Raw genomic sequence first — 25852 nt, forward strand, 5'->3', positions numbered from 1 at the left:
CTGTTCATATGACCTACAGTCTCACTTCCAAAAGCATCTTCCCCTCCCACCCCCTTCTTCTCTTTATATACCTATTATCCAGACTGAGTTACATAAGCCACTTGTCTCACCCAGATTCATTTATCCAAACTTACTTTGCAGCATAATTCCTTTCTCTTCTCACCTGACATTCTCCCAGAACTGGCCTCCCTGTCCTGCCACCACCACCAGAGAGATGAGAAAGCAGGAAAAGATGCATTCTTTGCTAGAATCCACACCTCTCCACTAATGGACAACAAACACTGCATGGTTTATTTATATCAAAACTCCTCTTGAAGACCACAGTGTCCCAAACTTGTACAACAAACGGGGCTGGGACCAGTATCTCCCCGGGATAGGTGGCTTCTGCAAGGACCTGACCTCACAATAACACATTACATTACACATTTAGAAAGTTCTTCCAATCTAAAGTTTTTTCTTTCGACACACAGCAACCAACCCAAGGGGCAGCTATCCTCAAAGTGTGCACTGGTGTGAGGGTCTCACCAGCGTGTTCCAATGGGTGGAGGGAGGAAAAAGGAGCCACGCAGCCCTTAAGCCCACTGGCACCAAGGAGGCGATAGGGGTGGGCAGCCCAGCTCTGCCCAGCGAGGCACCAGGCACTTCATGGGGGTGAGATGCTGGGGAAAGCATGCACAGATCTGAGGGGGTAGGGGAGACTATGCTGATATAAAACAGTACTGATGATCAACAACTGCCTCCTCGCTCGCTAAGTACTACTTTTGCAGTGCTGTGATCCAACAGCAGAAACAAGAACAGCCAGACCCAGCATGTCACATCACTTCGGTCTTCAGAATTATAAGCACAAGGAAAGTTTCCTTCTCATATCCCCTCTGGCAAAGCAACAAGCACTGCAAGACTCTGAAAATTCAACTGTTTCCATCGCTGCCTGAGAGTCAGGAAACTGCTGCTCCCAGCACACAGAGGGTGCTCTGCAGGAAAGCAGGAGGGCACGGAAAGCAGAAGGAAACCAAACCCCTGGGTCCTACCTGGGAACTGCTGAGACTCATCCAGGAGCAACATGCTGCCCGGCGCGCTGACTGCTGCCTGCAGCTATTCTGGGCTCAGGGTCTTCTGTATGAAAGTTTCCAGGCACTCCCAACAACTCCTTATCTCTGCCCGCAGCCCCAGATCCGCTCTCACTGGCTGCTCGGCTGGCAAGTGGGAAATGCCTCCTGATAAAGCAGTCCAGGGTACAGGCGGGGAAACCTGTACTTAAGGTTTCTGAAAATAACTTTGGTAAATAGCTCCCGGTGCACGAACCCACCGAGCCGGGACTCAGCATGCAGACATCCTCCCTGAACTCAGCCGAGGCGGAGCGGGGTCACTGTTATATAACTGGTTAAATACGCCTCGTGTTCAGCCTAAATAAAAACTGTCACCGTCTCCTCCCCGGCTGAGCGTCAGGCAACACAGCCCTGCCCCGGGGAGCTGCTGCTGCTGCACTGGGCTCCGCTGCCCACTTGGCTGCGGGATGTGCTTGGGAAAAGAGGTTTGCAGGGCGGCAGGGAGGTGCACTGGGTGAGCGCGGGGACGGCTCGCTCCTCTCCCCCGGCTGGTGCTGCGGGGCTGCGCGCCGCTGGGATCGGGTCCCATTCACACAGCCCGCGATCCAGTTCAACTAGTGGCAGGGATCGAGCCCGGGAATAAAATAAAAATCCTTACATAACCGTAGGGCTCCGGCGGGGCCCCGCGCAAGGGGAATCCCAACAGACAACAGGACGGTCTGGGCAGGGGCCGGAGGGATGGATTGCTGCTGTGCTTCCCTGCTGCACAGCACCAAGGGGGGGCTGGGGTGCAGCAGCGTACAGCCCTCTGCTCTGACAACAATCTCTGTATCTGTGGCACGGTGAACTGCTTGCACTCTGCCTGCTGGTTTCCAAGGAACCGGCACAACCAAACCCGAGCGGTTCGAACCTGTTTGCTCAACAGCTGGGAAAAAGAGCATCCCATTGGTCTCACTGAACCAGTAACTCCTACAGCACTGCCTGCCTGCAGAACGCTCGCAGTGCAGCGAAAGGGCTAGGAAAGAAAGTTCCAAGTTGATAAGGAAATGATCAAGCAGAATTTGCAGGGGCACATTTAGCTCTGAGCGTGCCATGCCTTCCTCCCCACCACCCATCTGCACCGGGCTGTGGCCAAAACCCAAAGATCCGTAGGTCCTGCCCAGTCCTCCTCAGAGCTACTGACTTCTTCGTGTGTCCCTCCACAAACAGAGCCACAGACAGGAGCAAATTCAACCTGGGGATGCTGGAAGTGTGACGAAGGCAGCTCGCTCTCAAAGCCAGCTCTTTGCTTGGGACAACCAGCAGGCAAACTCCTGCTTGGGCTACAGGTGTGCAAGCAGCCATGGCACAGCACAGGCACTCCTTGTTATGAGACCACCTTTTGTGAGAGTCACCACTCAGAGGGCGGTGGAGCACAGAGAATGCTTGCTACTAGCAAAATATCTACAGTGCTTCAGGATATGTCTTTAAAAAAACCCAACATGCCATTTTCATAACTAGAGCTGGCTACATTTTACCAAAGAAAAAGATCATGAAGTTAGTTAAAAAGAGAGAAAAAAGTAGCTTAAAAGAGGCTTGTTACCCAGATAGGCTTTCCTCTTTGCCACCAATTCAAGCACTCTGGCACAAAGGAACACACTGTGTTTGTCAAAGGGCAGAAGAGGGACCAATCAACTGAGAAAAGCACATGGCCAAGGACCTGGCAGCAGGCCTTATACAGACACTGTAGGGCTGGAAGGGGTAACCAAGCACAACCTTTGCATCCGACCAGTGGGTTTCTGAAACCAGGAAGCAAGACTTAAAGGCAACTTTTTGTGTAAATACAGCTGGGTGCTTCCCAAGGCACGTCTGTTACACTCACAAAGCACAAGGTAAATGGAAGTTCAGCGTGTCATGGAAAACGTGACCTGCACCTGTCCTTTACTACAAAGGAATAAAAAGGGAATTCCTTTTTACCTTACCGTGCAAGATGGAAAGGAACTTATCAACACATAGCAGCCCTACTGGTGAGGCCATTGCTGTGGGAAGCACACATTCCTTCAGCCCTGAACCACACCTGCCAGCAGCAGCCAGGTCACAAAACAGCCTTCTCCCTGTCGGTCATCTCCTTACTGTTAAGTCCATTTACTGAACAGCTTTCTATGAGGCTAGCCTTGCCAGGAAGAACAACAAGCTCCCTCTCCTACATCACCCGAAGTTGAATCATTTGCTTCTTAGTAAACCAGAGAATCGTTACAGCTAGAAAAGATCTGTAGATCTTTTTCCAAGTCCAGCCATCAGCCCATCACCACCATTCCCACTACATGTTGCACTGTAAAAAATAAAACACTGAATATTTTGAGGTTACTACGGAAAACTCATCAATACAATCAGTTTTGGATTGAGCTGTAAGGTGTGAAATCCAATCTGTATTGTCTCACTGTATTTATATTCATACAAATCTTGGTTTATTGTCGTTCCTACCTAAGGTCATTCTTCACGAGAAACCTGAAAATCCTTAAATCATGAGGGGCAGCTTGGGTTTGTACATGATGCAACAAAAATCTACAGTGCTTGCTCCAAAATGAACGCATCCTATTTTATTCCGTTTGCCCACAGTGTCAGAGGTGGCTGTTGGTGGGATGGCAATATGGTTAAACCTTCCCACCTCTATTCCATGACATGTTGTTGCTGTACAAGAGATGGCAGCAGAGGGGCAGTCTGAGAAAACGGCGTCTGACATGGAAGTGTGGAAGCAAAGGTGGGTCACTGAGTTCCTCTGTGCAGAAAAAATGGCACACACTGACATTCATCGATACTTGCTGAATGTTTGTGGAGACCAAACAGTGGACATGAGCACAGCGAGGCGCTGGGTGGTCAGTTTCAGTAGTGGCAACAGCCAGACTGCGTCACCTGCACTGGTGTGGGTTGTTATGAGTGTGCAGGCTTTTGCTCATCACTGACCAAAACACAGAGACGGTGGTGATGACTGCTGAAAAATAGCATGTTGTAGCTGAGAGTTGGCTCTATCAAACAGCATTACTGTGCTCGTCGTATCAGTCGTAGTTTCTAGGGAAATAAATAGGAGGCATTACTTCAGGAGCAAACCTACGTAATCATCAATGACATGAAGTGATGAAGCTGTGCATTCCACAAATGCTTTTCAGAGGATCACTGTACCAAAACGTACTGCTTCAGACCTGAGTCCCAAGGATTCAAAGAGTGTTTGAAGTAGAGAAGCAAAGAAGCTATGAGGAGCATATCATCCTGTCTAATGACTGAAGGGATTCATATCACAGACACTGATCATCCTGCCAATCAAAGCCTGTCATTCACACGCTTCTCACTGCCCACTGAGATACAATCCTAGCATTTGTCTTCTACTTACACTCAAGAAACTGATTCACATCTCTTCCTACATTGCTGCTGCTGCAGATGGCACTGTGCACTGTAACAAGGGGATTTTGTACACCTTCATTCCATTTCCACGTTATCCTTCATTCCAAGCCCAACGTTAACATGAATCCCAACTGAAAGTACACAAAGTGTCACTTCAAAACTACTTTCAATACTTTATTTTACATGCACAATGATTATCTTACAGCTGTTTTAACTTTGTTTTGACAGAGACTAGCAATTTTTTCACCTAACCCCAAAAGATTTTACCTTGCAGCTTTCTGATGCATCATTCCTGTTTGCATATTTGTAAATGAGAAATAAAGCCTTTGTACTCCTACTCAGAGATTTTTCTCTGCTCACTGACTGAACTGTAAGCTGAAGAAAACATAAGACATTCTCAACATCTGTAGCACGAACTGCTGAGTACTGCACCGAAAAACTTTGAGTTGAATGATGATGGCCGCTGGTGGAAGTTCACTGCTGCAGGTTTCTACAAAGCCTAGAGCAACAAAAGAAAATTGAGCTAATAACTGCAACGTGATGCTCTGTTTCAAAATCCAAAGAACAGATGTCGGTTAATTAAAACAGTTCCTTCTCCTTCCAAATCTGCTGCCACTTCTTGGCCAACAACAGTGTTTAAGCAACAGACAGCTACACAAGTTTTATTGAGCCAGTCATTAAAAGCAGTACCACGCCAGATAAATTATAAGAAAAAAAGAAAGTGACTGCTTGCTTGCATAGTTTAAACTCCAACACAGAACAAACAGAGAAGTGTTTCTCCCTGCCTGCTACATCTGAAAATAAAGGGAGTATTGCATAAAATGCAAGGCAGGGGATTTTCAGTGTGGCTTTACCATGCGACCTTGGCAAAGCGACTCTGCCATTCCTTCACTTGTTCAAGAGGGAAAATACCGCAGCACAGATTTGCTAATTGGCTTCCTTGTGATTCCATCGTGCTGTCAGAAGTTGCAGACGGAGCACGGTACCTCTCAGCAACGCAGTACAAAGTTGATCACTGAAAACATAACATGGGGAAAAGGTACAAAGACTGACCAGAGTGCTGACCCTCCTTGGAGATCCTCTGCCTCCCAAACAGCACGTCTGCAGCCAACGAAACACTGCCAAGCCTATCAGAAAAGCAGGAAGCAGTGGGACCCTCCTGCCCCACCAGGAAGCCTCGAGTAACTCTGTGCTCAGCCAATAACTGCTTGCTCACCCACACCCTGTGCCCAGGTGCTGCTCCCATGCTTGTGCAGCTTTAAGAGCACTCAGCACATGGTGAGCGGTTAAAAAAACCCCACAGACGCAGCGCAAAGCCACGGATGTGGGCACAGAAACATTTCTATTTTGTGCTCCCGCATACGCAATAGCTCGAAGGGAAGGAGAATGGAAAGTGGGAGGGAGCACACGCTGAGCCCTAACAGCATCATCTGACGGGATCAGGCAGCGGCACGCAGCCGGCGGGTCAGGAGGATGCAGGGCTCTGGCGTCATCGCCTCCTTTTAAAGCAGCGAAGTCATTCCGGAGGGTTATGCAACGTTCTGATGTCACCAGACTCAGTGCCACCCTCTCCAAAAGGCAGCTGCCGTCAGAGAGCCTGCGAGGGGGCAAGGAGACACGGGCACTTTCCACCTGAGCTTCTCCTGCTGAGGGCGAGCAGAGGAGATGGGGAAGAGGCAGCAGCTGGCACAAAGCTCTGTGCTGAGCGCACAGCATCCTTCCTCCTGGCTGAGAGCTCACAGGGCTGGGAGACAGGCAGCAATGGGAACCCTGCTCCCAAAATGAAGCAAAGCTCCCAGAGAAGCCAGTGGAACTTTGCCTTCCTGGGACAGGAAACCTTCCCTGAGGTTTCAGCGTAACCTCTCTGCATTACTCACTAGCTGGGATTGCTAAAACTGCAAATGGCAGTATCCAGCCCCTTTTCACCTTTGATATCAATTACATCTTTTGTATTTTGTTCAGCTGGATTGTGGAAACAGAGGACAGTCAGCTCCTAACTTTCTGGCTCTTAGGAAATTAACCTAACTCTCAAATGTAAGGCTTGCAGAGGCAGAGAGTGCACGCTTAGCAGACACAAAGCAACCTCAGAGGTGCTCCTGCCCCTTCCAGGGAGTGAGAAAGTATTAGTAAAAGCTTAGTTTTAGTTACAGCAAGTCACCAGAGGAATGCATGGAGCACCTGCAGCCAGAGGCACGAGTGCTGCCGTGGGGCTGCTCCACGGGCCATACACCTTTATGATGAAACATTCAAATGTTCTCATCCATAAGAACCACTGATAAGGTAATGCAGTTTCTGATAACAATTCCATAAGGTTCAGAACCACACCAGTATGCAGGATAGTAGTTCACAAGCTGATTGTTTTGCACGTGGCAATTACTTCTGTACCTCTCTGGGATGGCACACACCTCCCCTATGCATCCAACCTCTAGTTCAGCACACAGCCTACAAGAAGTCACTGTCAGTACTAAAATCTCCCCCGGTTGTTTAAAAACGAAGCGCACACGGACATTCAGGTTTGGTTTCTCAGATCAGGGCCAAGCAATGTCACCGTTGAGGTTTGGTTCCCCAAAACAGAAACTTCCAGCTTCCTTACAAATAGCTGTGGGCAGATTCCAGAGGGAGCTGCATCCACTCAGAGGTAACCAAAACGAGATAGGAAAGTCCATCAAGAAGGAAAAGAATGGAATGACATCAGCCATCGCTCCCCCCAGTACCCAACTGGTTGTTTATCAATTAGACTACAGGATCCATACCTAGGGGTACCCATCATTGGCACACGTACACACAGTGCAGCTGTGTTTAAAATTCAATTCCTTAAGGTAATTTTCCAGATCACAGAACAGCTTGGGCTGGAAGGGAACCAGTGTTTCCCAGCAGAACATGTTGTGCAGTCAAGGCAAAAAGAATTCAGGTTGCTGGGACTTGTCTCCATTTGCTCGTATAAAAATACCACCAAATTCATGCAAAACTGCAGGTATGTTACTTTCTAATTGTAGCTCCTTTTCTTTTCTTCCACCTGCAGTGCAATTGTATCCCTTCCTGCACACACCATGACTATGAGCTCCAAAGTGCCACAAAGGAACATCATGCTCAACAAAATCCATTTTTGCTGTAATTTTATGCAGGTGTTTTTACTCCTCAACGACCAAGCAGAAATTCCAAGCACAGCAGCACCTTTTTAACCAGAAAGGCATTCCTTTTGCAGGAGCCCAAGGAAAGCAAAGACCTTTACAAACCTGCCTCACCTTTGGCTGTCTCTCAAGTGAAGTACTCCTGCTTCGGCATCTTGGGAAACCCAAAACTATGACTATCAAGTGGCATGCCCAAGTTCAAACAGAAAGCAGACACAGAGACGCATTCTGGAGCACACTCCACAAATAAGAGGTGACTCTATCTGAAGCTGTGACATTATTGAACGTGACAGGCAGAGCCGAGTGGTTTTAAGGGGTTTGAATGAGGAAGAGGGTCTCTTTCTTTCACCTTCACCAACCTTCCATGTGGATCCAGTCCCTCTGGTCTTCTCTCAAGAGGAGATGCCAGTGCCTTCACCCTCCAAAGAGCATGGAGTGCGCTCTATATCAGCACCAACTGTGTCTCTGCTTCATTCCCCTCCTCACGCCCCTAGGCAGGGCAGTACATTCTGCACCAGCCCTTCAGCAAGGAAGGAAGAGGCGATTCTTCTGAGGTGGGAAGGAGTGCAGACCGCCTCTGCCTCCTCCTGCCCTCTGTTGGTCAAATGTGGGTGCCACAGAGGCCTGGGGAAAGGAAGAGGGCATGGGACAGGATGGGACAGCCGGCAACAGAGGGAGGAGACAAAGCTAATGGTGTGAATATTGCAATATCCCAGCCGGAGCATCTAGTATGCTATTATTTGGTGCTGCCTGGTCTGGTATATCTGTATATTAAGAACTGCAGTAATAGGGTGACACTGGAAAGCTGTCTGTTGCTGTACTCCAGGAGCACTGACTTCAATCCCCATCTGCTGTACCACACACCTTGCAATGCAAACACAGCCAGAGTTGCGAGAACAGCATCCAAATGCCTGCACTTAAGGCTCTTTTCAGACACCTGAAACAATCAGCTCTTAACAATTTTTCCTTTGAAATATAATTTAAAAAAAAAAAAGTAGTTTAACCCGTATTTTCTGAGGCAAGAACACGACCAACCTGCCATGACTATTAATAGCAGAAAGACAGCAACATGTATGAGTAAGAGATAATGATTTCCAGAATAATTAGAAGATATTCAGAAAGAGGGAATAGCAGAGCATTATAATAAGAGTCATTCAAACCCTCCATGCAGTCATTATTTTGCAAGACAACTGTAAAATTATTAGTTTTATAATTGTTGCATCACTACTATTTAAAACAAGTAATCATTTTCAGTTTGGGGAAAACATATATGCAACCTGGTGCCCTTCCAAGGAAGTAACTGGGAAAAACTATTAATCTGTTAAATCTTTCACTGCTTGAAATGTGCAAGAGCCACCCCACAGGGGAAGGATTCCCCCAGGGTCCCTCATGGGACATCTACAGTATAACCACAAAACCAGGAGGGAGGAGAACAGCACTGCTGGGAACAGGGAGAACAAAGCTTTAACAGAAATTATTAAAACCAAGACTTTTCCAAGTTTCATGGTATAAACATAGACTACTTCCTTCCTGCCTAGCAATACATGTAACTGCTCTCAGGAGGATTTTGATGAACAAGGGTCAACTACACAAAGAGGACTACAGACACACAAAATAAAACAATCACAGAATCCCTTAGTTGTGAAAGACTTGTGAGATCAACAAGTCCAACCACCGATCCGACCTACCAAGGCCCATCACTAAACCACGTTCCTTAGTACCATGTCCACAAAGTGATCCTCTTAAATTTGAAGTTAGCTATACTTCACAATCCAGATAACAGCATCCTAACATTCTGTCAGGCAAAATTAAAGCTGAAAAAATACGAAATCTCAGAGGCAATCTAGCTTTGCTCAGACTGCGCTTGGTAGTTTTCTCCTTTACCTAATAAATAAATTCAAAAACACTTTGCATTATCACTATGCAAACTCCTTTTACCCCTCATTATTTCCATTGTTTTGTCAGTCACTGAAGGAATATAAAATACAAGCATGGCATATAGTATTCTGGTGGACATTAAACAGAGCCACTCCTCTGCTAATAGAAGTGTTTCTAAAATGTCACAGCTCCTCAGGCTCTGCTGGGTGCATGCTCCTGTGAATGAAGTGACAAGGTCACTGCCAGCCTCTGAGCCATCTGCAGCCCTGCAATCACCTCGTTTCTTACCACAATTAACACTTCCACTGCTGATTTCTCATGAGAAAGTCACCATGTGACAAAAAACAGAGTATATAAAATTCATTTGTACAAACCTTTTCTCAATATTTTAAATCACAAGAGCATCTTCAAGTGGCAAGAAGGAATAAAAAGACTCAAGGACAAAATACTTAAAAACCAATAATATTTTTGGAACTGGGACAAGACAGTAGTACCTGTATTTAACATATTCTATGCTAAGAAAACGAGGCCTATGCTCAATAGTACATTTAAAAGCCTGTGCACTCTGAATTTAAATCACAATTGAAATAACTGAAGATTGATCATCAAGAATATAGTGGCACGCCCACAGGGTTGGGCCATGGTTTAATGACACAAGGAGTTGGTGGCAAAAACATGGAATTCCCACCAGCCACGCACTGCTACATGCCCAACCACCAAACACTTCTGAGATCACGTCATGAACAGAACCCAACCTTGCTTAAAAGATACTTTCCAGAGCAGAGGTCCACAAACAGCTATACTGGTCCCAACTGAAGATGATACTGGGGCCACTACAACTACGTGAGCACAGAAGGTGACAACTTTGCCAGCGTTGCCATTCTTCATATAGTGAAGAAACGCTGCACGCTGTCAGAAAAGAACAGCTCCCTGTTGATGAAGATGGGATAATTGCCAAGAACATTCATTCAATTGTTTACTTGTGGGCAAAAAGCATGATGTAAACATATTTAATTTTCCTAGATCCTCTTAATAACACAGGGAATTGTAAAGTGATGTATCCATATCTTTAGATAACTGCTTTCCTAGAACACACAGCCGTTTAAAAAATTCCAACCTCCTTACGAGCTACAAGCATAGCCTGTAAGAAGATTCTCTGGGCCAGAAGACCTACATCAAATCCCAACTTAAACTAACCACCCAGATATGCAGGTCCCCCTACCAGTCCCCAGACAAATCCTATCCCTTGCACTACCTACCAAGACGTCACTCACCAAATTTAGCAACACCAACTTTGTGTAACAGAAGTACGCATAGATTCACTACCCCATTCACTTACCATTCTCATCAAGTAAGTCCTCCTCATCATCCCCATCATTGTCCTCCTCCATCGCCTCCTCATCTTCCTCCTCCTCCTCTTCCATATCCTCCTGCTCCAAGTCCGGGTCCAGGTCCGGATCACTCCCTGAGATTGACTCGTCTGACATGACTCCCAGCGGTGCTCCTTGTGCATTACCTGCTCATGTTCCACCGTGAGGCAGCCCTGTGACAACAGAAAACAAAGAGGTAAATAAGGAGCCCCGAAAATCCCAACCTCCGAGCAGCGCAGCTCCAAACGCTAGCACTGCTACCACATGGAAAAGGCTGGATGTCCTAGTAATCTTTTAAATAATAGTTACATCAGACCACACAAAACCCTGTGTAGAAGGCAGATGCCATGGGCAACGTATCACGGTGCAGGCCCAGCCTTCTAGAATCGATATACTAACCAATCATTCAGAAAGCATCTCTTTCTTGGTATCTTTGACACGTACGCAGCAGGAGGGCTCTGTATTTATGTCTGATCATACAAAGATACAAAAATAAATACGTTATGTGAACAATTTCAGAATGCTGCAGTCCAGACAAGAAGCACAAGAAAAAAAGGATCGGACTCAGAATTCCCCACTGCTGTGCTACGCTGATCCCTGAGCACTGTAAGCATCACTGCAGGACACAGGTGGCAAGCACCCCGTGTCCCAGCCATACCCACTGCTCCCCACAGCCTGCAGCCACCTCTCAGCCACCACAGCAGGGACAGCGTTACCTCAATGACAGCACAGGCAGAAAACAATCAGGATCCCATTTGTAAAGGCTGTATGCTCCTCTGTAAACGGGGCAAGAAGAAAAGCAAACATAAAGGAGGGATGGACTAGTGGGAATTGCAGAGTCACAAGTTTATCCAGATCACACATTGCTGCTTCTGGACAGTGATGCCTATCTGGGTACTCCTCCATGCACAAAGAATTATCATGGGTGAATGAGAAGAAATACACTCTTTAAAGGAAAATAAAGAAAGCATCACAAGGAATGTAAAGCAAAGGATGCTGGAAGTCTGAAGGTTAAAGACAACTCAAGGCTCCCGGAGCAAGGCTGCAAATCTGACACGTATGCTCAATTATTCCAGCTGAAGTAATCAGTTTCTGCTTTGCCTCTATCAGCTTCTCAGTAACACTGAAAAGCATGTTTGAGAAAGAAGAAAATAAACACAAGGGAAGAGCAGGCTTTGGGGGGATTCACTCTGAAATAGGAAGAGGTCCTGGTAGCACTCCACCACCAGGCAGACAGCTGAAGTCCTCACTCTTACACATGTGGTGCAAAACAAGCACTGCAGACATGAAGCAATCAGAAGTTTTCTAAATTTGATGCGTGTTTCAAAACAGTTTCGCTTTGCTTTTCAAAAGCTTTGGTGCCCCTTGCAGCTGATACAGAGCCCTAGGGAAAACAAACATTTTGCTCTTAGAAACAGCCGGGGTTGTACTCAAACCTACCTGTGCCATTCAGGAGATGAGCTGCATTGGTGTATTTCTGTTGGCTACCTGGGATTTCAAGGGAATTACCCATTCCCACGATGCCTACAGCATACCACGTGTGAACACAGCCTCTGCCTTATTCAGGGAGGAGAAAAGATCTGTTGTGTTTACCCCTCTCCAGGAAGCCAAGCCATGCATCAGCTGAACATCAAATTAGGATCCAGACAGCCTCTCTCATCCACCATATCCCGTCTTTTGGCAGAGATATAAATAATGTAGCAGCTTTTGGGCTTTGCTTTTGAAGGTAGAACACTTTGGGTGGTGAGTGCAATGCAGTGACGATGAGTGAGGCCCGGCTACAGCCTAGGAAGCTTCACAGGCTGACGAGTTCAGACACACTCCTGTCCTCTTGGTGTTTCTCCCTCTCTGCACAGCAATAAAAGCACCATTTCTTCTGTCTGAAGCTGAGAGAGGAATACGGAAGGTTTAACGCTAATACCTCTGTGGTGCTGAGGAGTAAAGAGGATTCCTTCACCTCCCCAACCTCCAGCCAGTATCTGGGACTCATCAAGATTTGTCCCTCAAAGCCTGTTTTGCAACCAAGACATCAGTGGGCACCGCGGTGACTGCCACAGAATGGAGCACAGCAGCAGGTCGCAGAGGGATTTGCACGGGCAGTTTAATAAAAACAGGTATTTCAAAGTCAGCATTGCATAAAGCTCTTTGCTTTCAGCTGCACCGTCAGATGTTATGGTATTAACCATTTCCCCTTCCCTCCCTCCTTTTTTCTTTTTCTTTTATTGTTTCTGGCCTTAAGACTCCTCTTACACACGCAGAGCACATCAGCACTTCAAACTGGGAGCAGCCCTAGGCTCTTTGGGGTGGGGAATTCATCTTTCTGCTGGGTCACGTGCTAGCAAGGTTTGAATCACAGATTCATAGAATGGCCTGGGTTGAAAAGGACCACAATCATCATCTCATTTCCAACCCCTGCTATGTGCAGGTCGCCAACCAGCAGCCCAGGCTGCCCAGAGCCACATCCAGCCTGGCCTTGAATGCCTGCAGGGATGGGGCATCCACAGCCTCCTTGGGCAACCTGTTCCAGTGCCTCACCACCCTCTGGGTGAAAAGTTTGGGTATTTCCTAGGCAGACCTCAGCCAAAGATAAAGCACACAGATGGATCGCTAACAGCGTAATTTTAACATATTGTGTAAGATTAAAAACCTTTTAACAGTTTGCAAGTAACACTGCAATCTAGTAGGAAATAAACCTGAGCCAGCAGCGTTACTGGCCAATATTAGCCTGGCAGATCCATTTTCTTATTATTTCACTTACTTTTGAACCAAACTGGATGTAAAGCCATCCTCAGATGATTACTTTGATTACAGCCCCTTCCCCTTTGCAGCGATTGAGTTCTCAGCTGTGACTCACAGATGCCTGGTGGCCACACACTGCTCGCTGGAAAGGAAGAAAGCAATTCTCCTTTTCCTCTTGTTCAAACTGCAATGGAACTCAGTAACAGCAAAGAAAGGCAAGGAGCTGTAGAATCACAAAGAGGAGGGCATCTGCTCGGTGCAGACCACCGCACAGGGGATGGCAGGTGCCCCTCTCCCACCCGTGTGGCACACCCGGCCTGAATCCACATTTGATGCGAGCCCACTGTGATTTATGGGAAGCAGAAACTGAGAGAAACAATGTCTTAGAAAACTCTCCCACCCGTCAGTTTGGGGAGACCTGCAAGTCTTGCCCTCTAGGATAAAATCTTCCTTCCTGCAAAGCACGGTGATGCTGAACTCAGCACGAAACCGCATGTTCCCCGACAACAAAAGCCTCTCTCGAGAAAGGGTGGGAGAAAGCAGGGAAAAAAAGAAGAGACAAAGAAAAGGGAGAGCTAATCCTTCCCTTCTGCTGACACGACAGTACTGGAATGGGAATGTGACAATGAGCATTACATAAGGCTGCTCTCACCACCATCCCCAACGAGACAGGCTGGCATTACACAACACGGGCTGGTGGCACAGTCCCTGCCAGCCACTGCTCCGGGCTGCGGACACACGGCAGGGCCAGCTTCTGGCAGCCCTGGAAGAAATAAAAGGGACATTCTTCAGGAGATGGCACTGCTCACTTCCACACGGACTTCAGAAGGAGCACTGGAACAAAGGCAGAATGAAGCAGCAAGCTCTATTTGTACATATGCATGTATGGAGAACTATTTGCTACAAAAAGGTTGATTGCATTTAGTTAAAAAAAAAATTATTTAGTTACTCTAAAGTTGATATTGGCTTCCTAAAAATAAACTCCTTCAAAACTCCTGGGGAGAGGAAATGCTCACCCCAGCTAACCGCCCTATGGAGGGGAGTGCTTAGTGCTGCACCCCAGAAAACCCCAGACCGTCTGAGGTAAGCAGCAGTGATCAGTCCTAACAATTACTAATATTTCTCTGTGTTAACATCATAACTGAGTAAAAAATTCTTATTTCACAGAATCACCCTTCATATTTTCAGCACTGTCAGTGTCCGTATAGATGGCATTTCTGATCCTTCCTAAAAGAAAGGTTAGGAACAGGAAACATCCCTCTCCAGATCACAGAATGGCCTGGGTTGAAAAGGACCACAGTGCTCATCCAGTTCCAACCCCCTGCTAAGTGCAGGGTCACCAACCAGCAGACAGAGCCCAGAGCCACATCCAGCCTGGCCTTGAATGCCTGCAGGGATGGGGCATCCACAGCCTCCTTGGGCAACCTGTTCCAGTGCCTCACCACCCTCTGGCTGAAAAACTTCCTCCTGATATCTAACTTAAATCTCCCCTGTCTCAGTTTAAAGATCACGGTTTTATTTCCAAAGCAAACAGCATTTCAGTATAAAAGCTACTTGCAAGTCAGCTTTTACATGCTTTGCCCATAGCACCTACAGCTACAGAAGCCAATCAGCACCGAAGAAAGGAACAACATCCTGAGCAAAGACTGAGAAGACTCAACAGAGGGATGTGGCACACCATGATTCCAAATTCATTGCACAGAAAAGATGAACCTGGATGAACTAGCATGAAGGACCGCCCAGTCTGGAATTCCAAGAGACAAGATTTCAAAAGTCAGCTGATGGGAAAGTAATGCCAAAGCCTTGTCTCTGTGAACACACAAAGGTAGCAATAGGTTGGCCAATTTTGACAAGCAAGGAAGGTCCAGACTATAGAAAGACCCCTCTAGGAGTTTAGGCTCTTATTACACATAAGTGGTAAAGAAGTTATGTAATAAATTACAGCAGCGGAACAGAGCAGGGAAGGCAAAGAGCTAATCCCTTCTCAAAGAAAGCTCAGTCACTGCCACTCTACAAAGTCAATCTATGGCTCTGGATGTTGTGATATGACAACATTATGGCTCACCTACTTGAAGAGTGACCCAGGGAAAGAGCCTGACACAGCTCAGAAGCAATGTTTTCTTCCTTCAGAATGAGGAAAACTGCATGTTTTCTCAATGCTGAAAGGCCGAGTGATCTATTCCACTTTCTCAGCACCGCCCCACCCACACATTCTTTTTTTTGCCCAGCAGAGAAGCACACTTCATTACTGGGGAATGATTCACTGTCTGTCTGTGACTGTGTCTCCGCTCAGGAAATGTGTTCCCATCACCGGTGGTCCAGGGCAACCAGCAGCCCCCCTGAGGCAGATGCCAGTCCCACTGCACACCACTACCCAGAGCAAACCACAACCCAACCCTGCCTGTGCTCAGCTCTCAGCAGTTCACCGCTGAGCTTGCAGAGGGCTGGGAACTCGTTTCCATGCCTCATCCTTCTTCCTCTCCAGCACTGGACTCAAAACTGGGTTTCTGGTTTAAGCAGTTTTTAGAAAAAGACTTCAAAACACGTTTGTCCCTCTTCATTCCCAGCCCCACCTCCAACAATCATTACAAAGTATTACTTATGCCACCTACAGTTTACCAAAGTAAGTCCAACACAAGCAAAAAAAGAAAAACTCTCAAAGCAGGAAGGAATGGAAATACACAGTTTTGAGCTCTCATGAAATAAAGATGACAATAAGCATATGGCAGACCCAAAATGCTCCTGTCTGCAAAGCAATCAGACAGCAAACTTATTTTTACTGGCTACCACTGCAGATTAAAAATCCATTAGAGGATTCAGAACTGTCAGCAGCATGGGTTTCTTCCAGAGCCATTCCTTCCAACAGAACGTCCTGCTGGCAGACGGCCTGGAGGATTTACAGTTAGTGCCACTCACAAAGGGCACTTTTCTGCCGGTTCTGAGATCAAGGTTACCAAAAACTTTCATCTTCACCCTTCCCACTGAACATATCAAAATAAATCAGTCACACAGATACCTTCCTACCCTGCACAAACCCAACCTAGCATCTGTTTCCCTCCTGCTTGCAACCAACTGGATGAAAGAGCCTTCCATGCTTTTGTCCTTAGCCACAGATTTGCCACTTGCTTACCTCCAAATTTTGAGTATATGACTCTACACACTTGAACTTCCTTTCAGTAGAGCCTTAAAAGCCAAACAAGTTTGGCAAAAGAGCCTCACAAATACTGCTAACACAAAGATGACCTGGGAGTCACCGCACCATATTGGTAAAAGTGACAAGTGCCCACTCCCAACAGATGTTAAACATTAATTACCCTTATGAACAAAGGTATATCCAACGCTATGACAGGAAGGCTCAATTGAAAAGGGACTCTGGTAAATGAGCACCACGACAGTGCTGTACACAAGTAGCTGCTGGCTACTGGACACAGCTCCGAAGGAGTAAAAGTGCTGCTATCCGTCAAGCTCATAAAATGACTTAATGCTGATAAATGCTAGAAATGTCTTTTGTAGCTCTGGCTGGCGCTGAAAAGACACTGCTGTACAGACATTCACACCAAATTCAGCCCAAACATTGTTCCAAAATGCACAGCATCCACCTGTGACCTTGGGAGAAAATACCTTTAGTGTATTGCTTCTTCCAAGAAGCACAGGTCTCAGTCAAGGGGCTTTTCCAAGCCCTCACTTCATCCACGGAAGCTCACTGAGTGGTGCTGCAGAGGGACACTACAGCCTAGCAGCCTCACGCCCACCCGCTGATAACCCCTGAAATGTACTGGGAGGAGAATATCTTGTCTCACTTTTATTTTTCCTCACTAACGAGTTATTAATTAGTGACCGAATCAAGGCTGCAAACTCATTTCCCTCAAACTACTCATTTGGCAAATGGTAGGAATTCTTGGTCATCATTCACTGGGCAGAACCCTGACATTTGAGCAGTGACCCTTTCCTCTTGATGGACATTTGGGTACAACCGAAAATGGTGATGGGGCACTTCCAGAGCAGATTGACTGGCAACACTGTAAAACTCACTGAATTTAATTCCTACTCCCTCTTTATTAAAGGCAAATGGCAGAAACTGAAGTCTGTCAAGAGGCTGCACCTGCTCATGGCAATGATAGCATATGGATTCACACAGAGGTTGCACACTAACAGCAGGGGATAACAGCTTTGTACCTCACCCCGTTAAAAGAGGCATTTTGCTGACCAGAAGCATTGATTTAGTTGAAATATAAGATGTTCTCTTCTGTGTTTTTTTATGAGTGCCGTGGCAAGTAGTGGAGGAAAGAAAAGGCACCTCTAAACAACCGGGTTGTTTCTTTTTCAAGGGAGAGCCAGAAAAAAGAATTCAGAGTCCACATGATTAAGCAGATCACCTATTCCCTCACCGTTCTCTGCTCATTTACTCATTATCTGGGTCTTACTTCTTTCAAGCAGTTAACTACTGTCCTTGCAGCATAAACAAGCTCAGAACAAGCAGTAAGGGCCTCCCTGCTCATGCTCCCTCGAGAACAGGACGTGCACAGCAGACCTGGCTTCAGGTTGGCTACTGCAAAGCTCCCAGTGTGCTGCCTTATAGCTTCCAAAATTTAAAAAAAATACATAATTAAGGAATCCAAAGCACACAGCTTGCCCACGAAGCTCTCCTCCAGAGGTAACAAGATCACATCCCAGCAATTATGTGAACAAAGTTGGATACAGCCTCCTCTGGGGTAACGGCTTTTCCCCAAATATTTGATTTTATCTCAAAAGCACTCACTGCTTCATTCCAGACGTTCTCCATTCCGTGCAATGGTTACCTTGCAATTCATTAAGGAAATTGCTTTACCCTGTTTAGAGCTTGTAACACACTTCCTACAGCAGTTTTGTAGGGTTCATTTTTTGGTCCAGCTCCCTCCATTTATTGATACCTACGGGCAAGAAACTTGAAGCCCAACTGATGATGTCACTCTAAAAAGAACTAAGTTTAAGAAAACATCCCAAGCCTTGTGGAAGAAATCTGCAGCCCAACAGGCCCTGCCAACCCCCCTCATCCTGTACCTGGTAGCTGCACTTAGCTGCACCAAGGCTCTCTGTACCCCAGCACTTCTTCCAAGGAAGGAATTCACAGCTCCCACACCGCTCCTGCAAAGCAGAAGTGTTTCACCCCAGTGGTAAGCACTCACAGTGCAAGAGTCATCCAAATCTCCGGACAATTATGTTACACTACAAATGCTGTTTCTTTTGCTTTCGACATCCACTGATGCAAGCAATAAACAATAAGCATAAATAAACCGGAATAATATGGTATGGCAACAAAAATCCTATGCTCACCCCATCAACGAGTGACACAGCAAATGCTCTTAACCACCCCAATCACAAAGTAAACTACCAACAGACCTCCTCATGTAAGTCCTTAATGATTTAAAGTATTTAATGATTGCTTCTATCAACAGGTCAGAGCAATTCAATGCAGGTACTAGCATTAAAGGGGCAAAGAAGGGATAAAGCTCTATTCCAGGGAGCAGGCAGCTCAACTGTCCTGAGCCAGGGGACTGCAGGCAGCCCAGAAGGTCCTGCAGGGCAGTGCAGCTCCTCTCCCCCAGCACTGCTGTAGGACTAGGAGAGGCAGACCTGTGTATGGGGACAAAGGGAAGCGATGCAGCTTGCACCATCCCTGCAGCAGAGAACAAGTGGGTAACTGCTACAACCTCACAAAGAGGACTGTGCTTTGCCCATCACGCCCTCAGCTTGAGACCAGAGGCTAATTTTTAGTATCTGAATGAAGGAAAACCACTTCCTTCAACTCTCAGCCTTTGTTTTTGTGTTCTGCATAATTACACCTGAGATAAGTAGATACTCCTGGGCTGCCCTAGAACATCAACCTTTTCCCAAGATCTCCCTTGGGGTATCAATATCTTATTTCATTCTTGTTCAGAAACTTCTGCTTCCATCTCAATCTACCCTACACCTTACTGCACGCTTCAAACCCACGGCTCTTCACACACGATGCTTTCTCTGCTTCAGCTCTCATAACAGCAGGCCCCCAGTCCATCCTACACAACCAAGGGCCACCATGGAATTCTGGCCATACTGTATGCAGTGCCTTCCATTCAAGTTCCCTGCAAACTCTGTGCTTGTTTCACCCGCTGCCAAGCTTCACCCCAAGTGCTCCAGGCAGCACAGCTCTTCTTATGCTAGGAATGATGTTGCTCCAGAAACCCGAAAGAAAACTACTCCTGCTCTCCAGTTCCATAGGTAACTCCTTCCATACATTATAACCTCACACTAAATGCCACAGGCAAGTGAATATGGGGGTAAGGAGAGAAGAGAGAGGTCTCCTCAGCAGCTCTGAGAAAGCCACCAGTCTGGGAGAGGACGCACATCAAAGCAAAACGAAGCATACAGACTGGCATCTTTACCTCCTCAGTTCCACAGTCCTTCCCACAACCCAAAACCACCCCCAGACCCTTGGAGGATTAACTCTGCTCTCCCCCATGCTTCCCTGCCATACACAATAAGAGGTGGAGCTGACAGAGTATTGGGCAACAGCAGCATGAAACAGATAGGAATTCAGAGGAACAGCCAAACACTGTTTCCTTTCTGTCCCATCCTCTTCTCTTGTGCATTTTGATTTCCTACAGCAGTAAACAGCAATTAAAAAGCCACCCACAAAGAAAACAAAACTCAGAACCTGTGAAAGAGTTCCAAAAGCCTAAAAAGGGCTTGAGTTTGGGCTTCTGTTGGCTAGCGCATAACACAACACAACCTTGCTAATGAAATCTAAGTTAGTGAAATCTAAAGGCAGTCAAAAATAAAGGCAAGAGCCAACACCTTTATTTGCCAAAAAGACCCTTTTCTGTAAGATGAAGTTGGGACTCTTCTTATTAAGTTAGTTAAACCATGGAATTGTAGAATGGCTTGGGTTGGAAAGGACCTTTAAGATGATGTAGTTGCAAACCCCTTGCTGTAGGCAGGGACACCTCCCACCAGACCACGTTGCTCACAGCCACATCCAGCCTTTTCATTCCCATCTCCTCTCCTGCAGTACTAGCGGTGCATTCTTCCACAATAACAACAGCTGCAGTTAAAGCAGCAAGACCTGAAAGACTACAGGCACCACTCAAAGCACAAGACAGTGTATTTTAACAAATTTTATACTCTTAAAAGATTTAAGAACTGAAGGAGCAAAGTAGCAGGTTCAGAAATACAAGAGCCATTGCTTTCAGAACCATTCCTGTTCCCAATGGTTAGGAGGAGAAAAAGAAGAAGCCTTGAGCTTAAACTTCCTTCTCCCACTGTAAGGCTGCAAGTAAAGGAGCTGTTCATTTAGAACAACTTCTGGCTCCTTTACAGGCTTCTTTTTGTCAGCAAAATGTGTCAAATGAGATGACTGTGAGGGCAGCGAGAGACTTCATCCTCAAGGCAAGGAAATTCAGATTAACATCTAAACAGTTTCCCTCAATAGAAGGGCTTTATCTGCAAGCCCTGCTGCCCAGGACGGCTCAAGAGTGCAAAGAACCAATGTGAGAACTTCTCTGCCTTCCTAACACTACAGTATGAGTAGCAGTGGCGTGCAAGCAGCTTCTGCTGGGGAAATGCACTCAGAGGGAGACTTCTCCCAGTAGGACAGGAGCACCTCCCCTTTGGGGACAGGTTGAGAGAGCTGAGCTATTCAGCCTGGAAAGGAGAAGGCCCTGAGCAGACCTTATAGCTGCCTTCCAGGACCTGAAGGGGGCCTACAGGAAAGAGTTTTTGTGAGGACAACTAGAGACAGGATGAGGGAAAACGGTTTTAAACTGGAAGAGGGTAGATTTAGACTAGATATTAGGAAGAAATTCTTTACTGTGAGGGTGGTGAAACACTGGAAAAGGTTGCCAAGTGAAGTTGTGAATGTCCCCTCTCTGGAAGCACTCAATACCAGGCTGGATGGGGCTGTGAACAACCTGGTCTAGTGGGAGGTGTCCCTGCCTACAGCAGGGGGTTGGAACTACATGATCTCAAAGGTTCCTTCCAACCCAAACCATTCTATGATTGTTTGAATCTCTGCCTTTTTCTTCATTTGAATCATATATGACAATATTGCAAAGCGCTAGACGTAAGAGAAATCCCTCAACAACCCTCCATTCATACTGTCTGCCACGTCTACTCACTGTGGGTGCAGGTGTGTGACACCAATCGCACACAAAGCCTGATCTTTTAGGCTGAGGCAACACCTCTCCTCAGGAGAGGAATGGGGATAGCACAGCATCACAGAATGCCCTGGGTTGAAAAGGACCACAATGATCATCTCATTTCAACCCCCTGCTATGCGCATGCCAACCAGCTGCCCAGGCTGCCCAGAGGCCACATCCAGCCTGGCCTTGAATGCCTGCAGGGATGGGGCATCCACAGCCTCCTTGGGCAACCTGTTCCAGTGCCTCACCACCCTCTGGCTGAAAAACTTCAACCTAAACCTCCCCTGTCTCAGCTTAACACCATTCCCCCTTGTCCTATCACTATCCACCCTCATAAACAGCCATTCCTCCTCCTGTTTCTGTGCTCCCTTCAAGTACTGGAAGGCCACAATGAGGTCTCCCTTAAGCCTTCTCTTCTCCAAGCCAAACAAGCCCAGTTCCCTCAACCTTTCCTCACAGGAGAGGTGCTCCATCATATAAGCATCACAGCAAGCCCACATATACACACATGTGATACAAGAGCTCTAATCACAATGCTGTGATCTTCTGGAGCACGGGTACTCATCAGCCATGGAGCACTTTCCTTTATTTTGCTCTTATTGAACAAATCCTGCTACCAGCCCTCAAGCAAATCCCTTCTGGTTAATACCCATTTTCCAGGCTGATTCAGAAGCCTGAGCACCTCCATCCCCAGTTCCCATTCCCAGCTTTGTCAGGACCATAGGGGTTTTTTGTTTCAATCTATTGGCCTTTGGGTGCCACACAGCTCAAGCAATCTGCATTGAATGAACACGCTTTTACAACCTGCTTATTTCAGATTCAATAACTCCAAAATAAATAAATAAATAAATAAATAAAAGTTTTCTTCACAAGCAAAAAGCTTAGAGAAGAATTTCCATTGCGGAGAAAAGGATGTATGAGGCAGAACTGGGGTTTCCCAGCCCCAGCTGGCCCTGCAGACTGGACACTCCATCACCCACCTGGCTGAGCAATGGAAGGGTTCTGCTGTGGCTGTTAATCAACTCTGTCCTCGTGGAGCTCCAGTTCCTTCTTAATTAGATCAAGTCAGCTCTCCACTGAGAATGCCAGAGTAACGCCGTCCATTTATTATATGCCAAACACTACAAAGCATCTTTAATTGTGTTTAGAAGTTCAGTGCCTCTCTGAAGTCTCTCCTTACGTAACGTGCACTGCTTTGCATGTTAGGCCTTCATCAAAGCCCTTGTAATTCAGCACAGGTTTGGATGTATCTGTGACACCAGAAAGCCCGTGGGTATGCTGAGCTGCACCGACGTAGATCCATTCATCCTTTCTCTGTTTCCACACTTCAATTCATAGACACACCTGCGGAATGGCAGCTCTGGAACACGGCCCTGACTACCTGCATGCCAACGTGAGCATGCTGAAAGTGCCGTTATCACATCTAAGTGGTGTCATACCTTTTGTATTTTCCCCCTTCGAGGCAGTTCTGGCTGCCTTCAAATCACCGCAAGGCTTTCGGAGGTGTCAGGCTGACCCCAAGTCGGGCATTCACACTGACTGAGCAAGAACAAAATTCAAACTATTACTGCTGCTCCATGATTACAATAGCGCTGAATGAGTCTCGCTCACAGGACTAAGCTGACATTCTGCTCTTTAACGTCAGACATGAAATTGAGTCAATAGTGTGCCTGACCTTCAAGGAGCTCTAAAAACCTATTTTCCATGCTTTGAGGAATTCGTCAAATCAACAGTTTGGTACAGCTTAGATCCACGTGGCTGAAAACGTGTTTTTCCACACCTTCTTTAGGAGGAAGTTTTTCACACAGGGGGTGGTGAGGCACTGGAACAGGTTGCCCAAGGAGGCTGTGGATGCCCCATCCCTGCAGGCATTCAAGGCCAGGCTGGATGTGGCTCTGGGCAGCCTGGGCTGCTGGTTGGCAACCCTGCACACAGCAGAGGGGTTTAAGCTAAATGATCATTATAGTCCTTTTCAACCCAAGCCATTCTATGATTCCTGGTTTTCCAGGTGTTGTTTCAACTTCAGATGTGCTTAACCTGCTGGCAGGTGCAGCACTATCAACAGTATCAGCCAGCACTAACAACTCAGAATGAGGAGGCACGAGCTGCTTGCTTGAAAGGCAGGACAATTGAAGCACTGCTACTTGCTGCAGTACATCCCATTTAATTCATACCCTTGGACAACATTATTTGAAAACACCTTCTCTATCACAACACGCTTCCATTCCAGCTTTGTGCTCGGTCGAATGAGACACTGCTCGGTACTCATACAGCTACTCCCTTCTCCTGTCCCAGTGACCCGATCGCATTGCACAGAAGCATTTGAAACAATGCCATTTTGAGAAAATCAAAGCACAGGCTGTCCTGGTGACAGGCCAGCCAGGGATGACCTGCTGCTATACCCCTGCACACTAACACCCCCTGGAATCCGAGGGGAAGGACAGTCAAGCTGCCGTTCAGAGGTGCAAAACATGTTGTTTGATGCATGCGTGTTTATCTGCACAAGTGCATGCATGACTGAGGCTCTCTTTGGAGCTGAATAGCCATGTGCATACAACGTGCCTCCATATGCACGCGCACATGGACACAAACAAAGCAGCATGAATGGTGGGCAGCACGCTGAACGTGAGTCAGCAGTGCGCCCTGGCAGCGACGTGGGTTAACAGCATGCTTGGCTCCATCAGCAGGAGCACAGCCCGATCATGAGGAGCCATCCCTTCCTTTCACCTCTCTTGGGAACATCACGGGCAGCTTTCACGCCCCGGAACAGCAAAGAGAGAGTTCAGTGGGGCTCTCCATACATTCAGGTCAGAGGCACTGCTATGGGAGGAGAGGTGTGAGCACTGGGGCTGCATGCAGAAGAACACAAAGCAGTGGTCCAACTGCAGCAGCAGAGGTTGTGACCTGACCTCAAGGAAAGGCTGATCCCTGCCAGGTCTGTCACAACCTGGAGCAGGGGCACAGAGACAAATCTTTGTCTTCAGGTGGTTTTAGCTCTGAGGGAAGAAAGAAAAGCTGAACCCACTGCTGGTGTGCGTGGAGTGGCAGGCTGGGCTGTGCACACCTGCAGTCCCTCCTGGCCAGGATTAACACCATGACACCAACTCGGATTCCAGAAAGTGCTATCACAGCCTACTACAATTTTTTGATCAGATCTTCACCAAGGCAGAAAGCACATGGTTCTGTTCTCCTCAGAGCACACCATGTTCCAGCTAAGGAGCTGCACTACTCTCCAGTACCAAAACTGGAATTTGGACAGATTAGTGAGACACAGAAGTTACTGATAACTGAGGTGTAGAACAAGGGGAGCACCAGGGGCTAAACACTCAATTGATATCAGTGGAAAAGGTGGTATTTGGTCAGAGACAGAAAAGATTGCACACTACATCCACATCAGCTCTTCCTTAAAACGGCAACCGTGTTTTCCTTAAGAATCTCACATTCAGCACCCTCCATTAACAAACAAGCCCCTCATGCTGGTGCTGAGAGGATCAAGAAATAAAAAGCTGCACTGTTCACTCTGTGTACTTAAAATATATACCTTCATACCCGGGAAAGAAAGCACCCCTCACTAAACAAACAGAGACCATGTCAGAGCTCGCTCAGATGCCCAGCATGGGCAGAGCAGGCTGTTTTGTTTTCATCCCTCTGCTGGACGCTACTGCCCCTAGAGCAGCACTGCCAAAACAAAGGCTGTTTATTCTGAACTAATTGACTTTGCATCGAAGCAGACAGAGGGCTCTACGGCCCACTCCTGGAGCCGGGGAGAGACGGAACCTCTGGCTCAGATCCCACGGGCTGAACGAGTATTCGCCAAGCACAGCACTTGGGTAACTGAGAAAACCCAGCGTTACAATAAGACAAGATTACAAAGACGAGCAGAGGTGCTCGCTAACACCTCGTCAGCATAAAAAGAGCTCCCGTCCTTTAAAGACTTTTTCAGCGACAAAGATTCCACAGCTGCACACAGACAGCCCCGGCCGAGAACTTTGGAAGCCCTCGTTTCGGACAGACGGACGGAGGAGCAGACGTGGGAATCGGGGGGAACGTATCCGGTGCCGCAGCCGGGAGCGCTCAGACCACAAGCAGCGGGAGCGATCCCGAGGCGGATCAATGGAGGAAGCGAGGGAGCCAGCCCCGAGCCAGCCGGGCCC

General features: G+C 47.1%; 1 protein-coding gene across 2 annotated transcripts in view; it reads right to left on the reverse strand.

Moving 5' to 3' along the window:
* Positions 1 to 18606, reverse strand: part of RAD54L2 (RAD54 like 2) — a 43370-nt gene extending 24764 nt beyond the window's left edge. Inside the window, exons 1-2 of one of the 2 annotated variants that reach the window (XM_010718324.3) lie at positions 18583 to 18606; positions 10773 to 10976 (exon numbers count right to left, since the gene is read on the reverse strand). In XM_010718324.3, the coding sequence (XP_010716626.1) occupies positions 10773 to 10920 (148 nt within the window). In that variant the 5' untranslated portion in view covers positions 10921 to 10976; positions 18583 to 18606. Of the gene's footprint in view, positions 1 to 1028; positions 1411 to 10772; positions 10977 to 18582 lie in introns of those variants that run through there. The other variant, XM_010718325.3, reaches the window with a different exon arrangement.
* Positions 18607 to 25852: the final 7246 nt, after the last annotated feature.

Source organism: Meleagris gallopavo, chromosome 14, assembly GCF_000146605.3.
Source record: "Meleagris gallopavo isolate NT-WF06-2002-E0010 breed Aviagen turkey brand Nicholas breeding stock chromosome 14, Turkey_5.1, whole genome shotgun sequence".
Taxonomy (NCBI): Eukaryota; Metazoa; Chordata; class Aves; order Galliformes; family Phasianidae; genus Meleagris; species Meleagris gallopavo.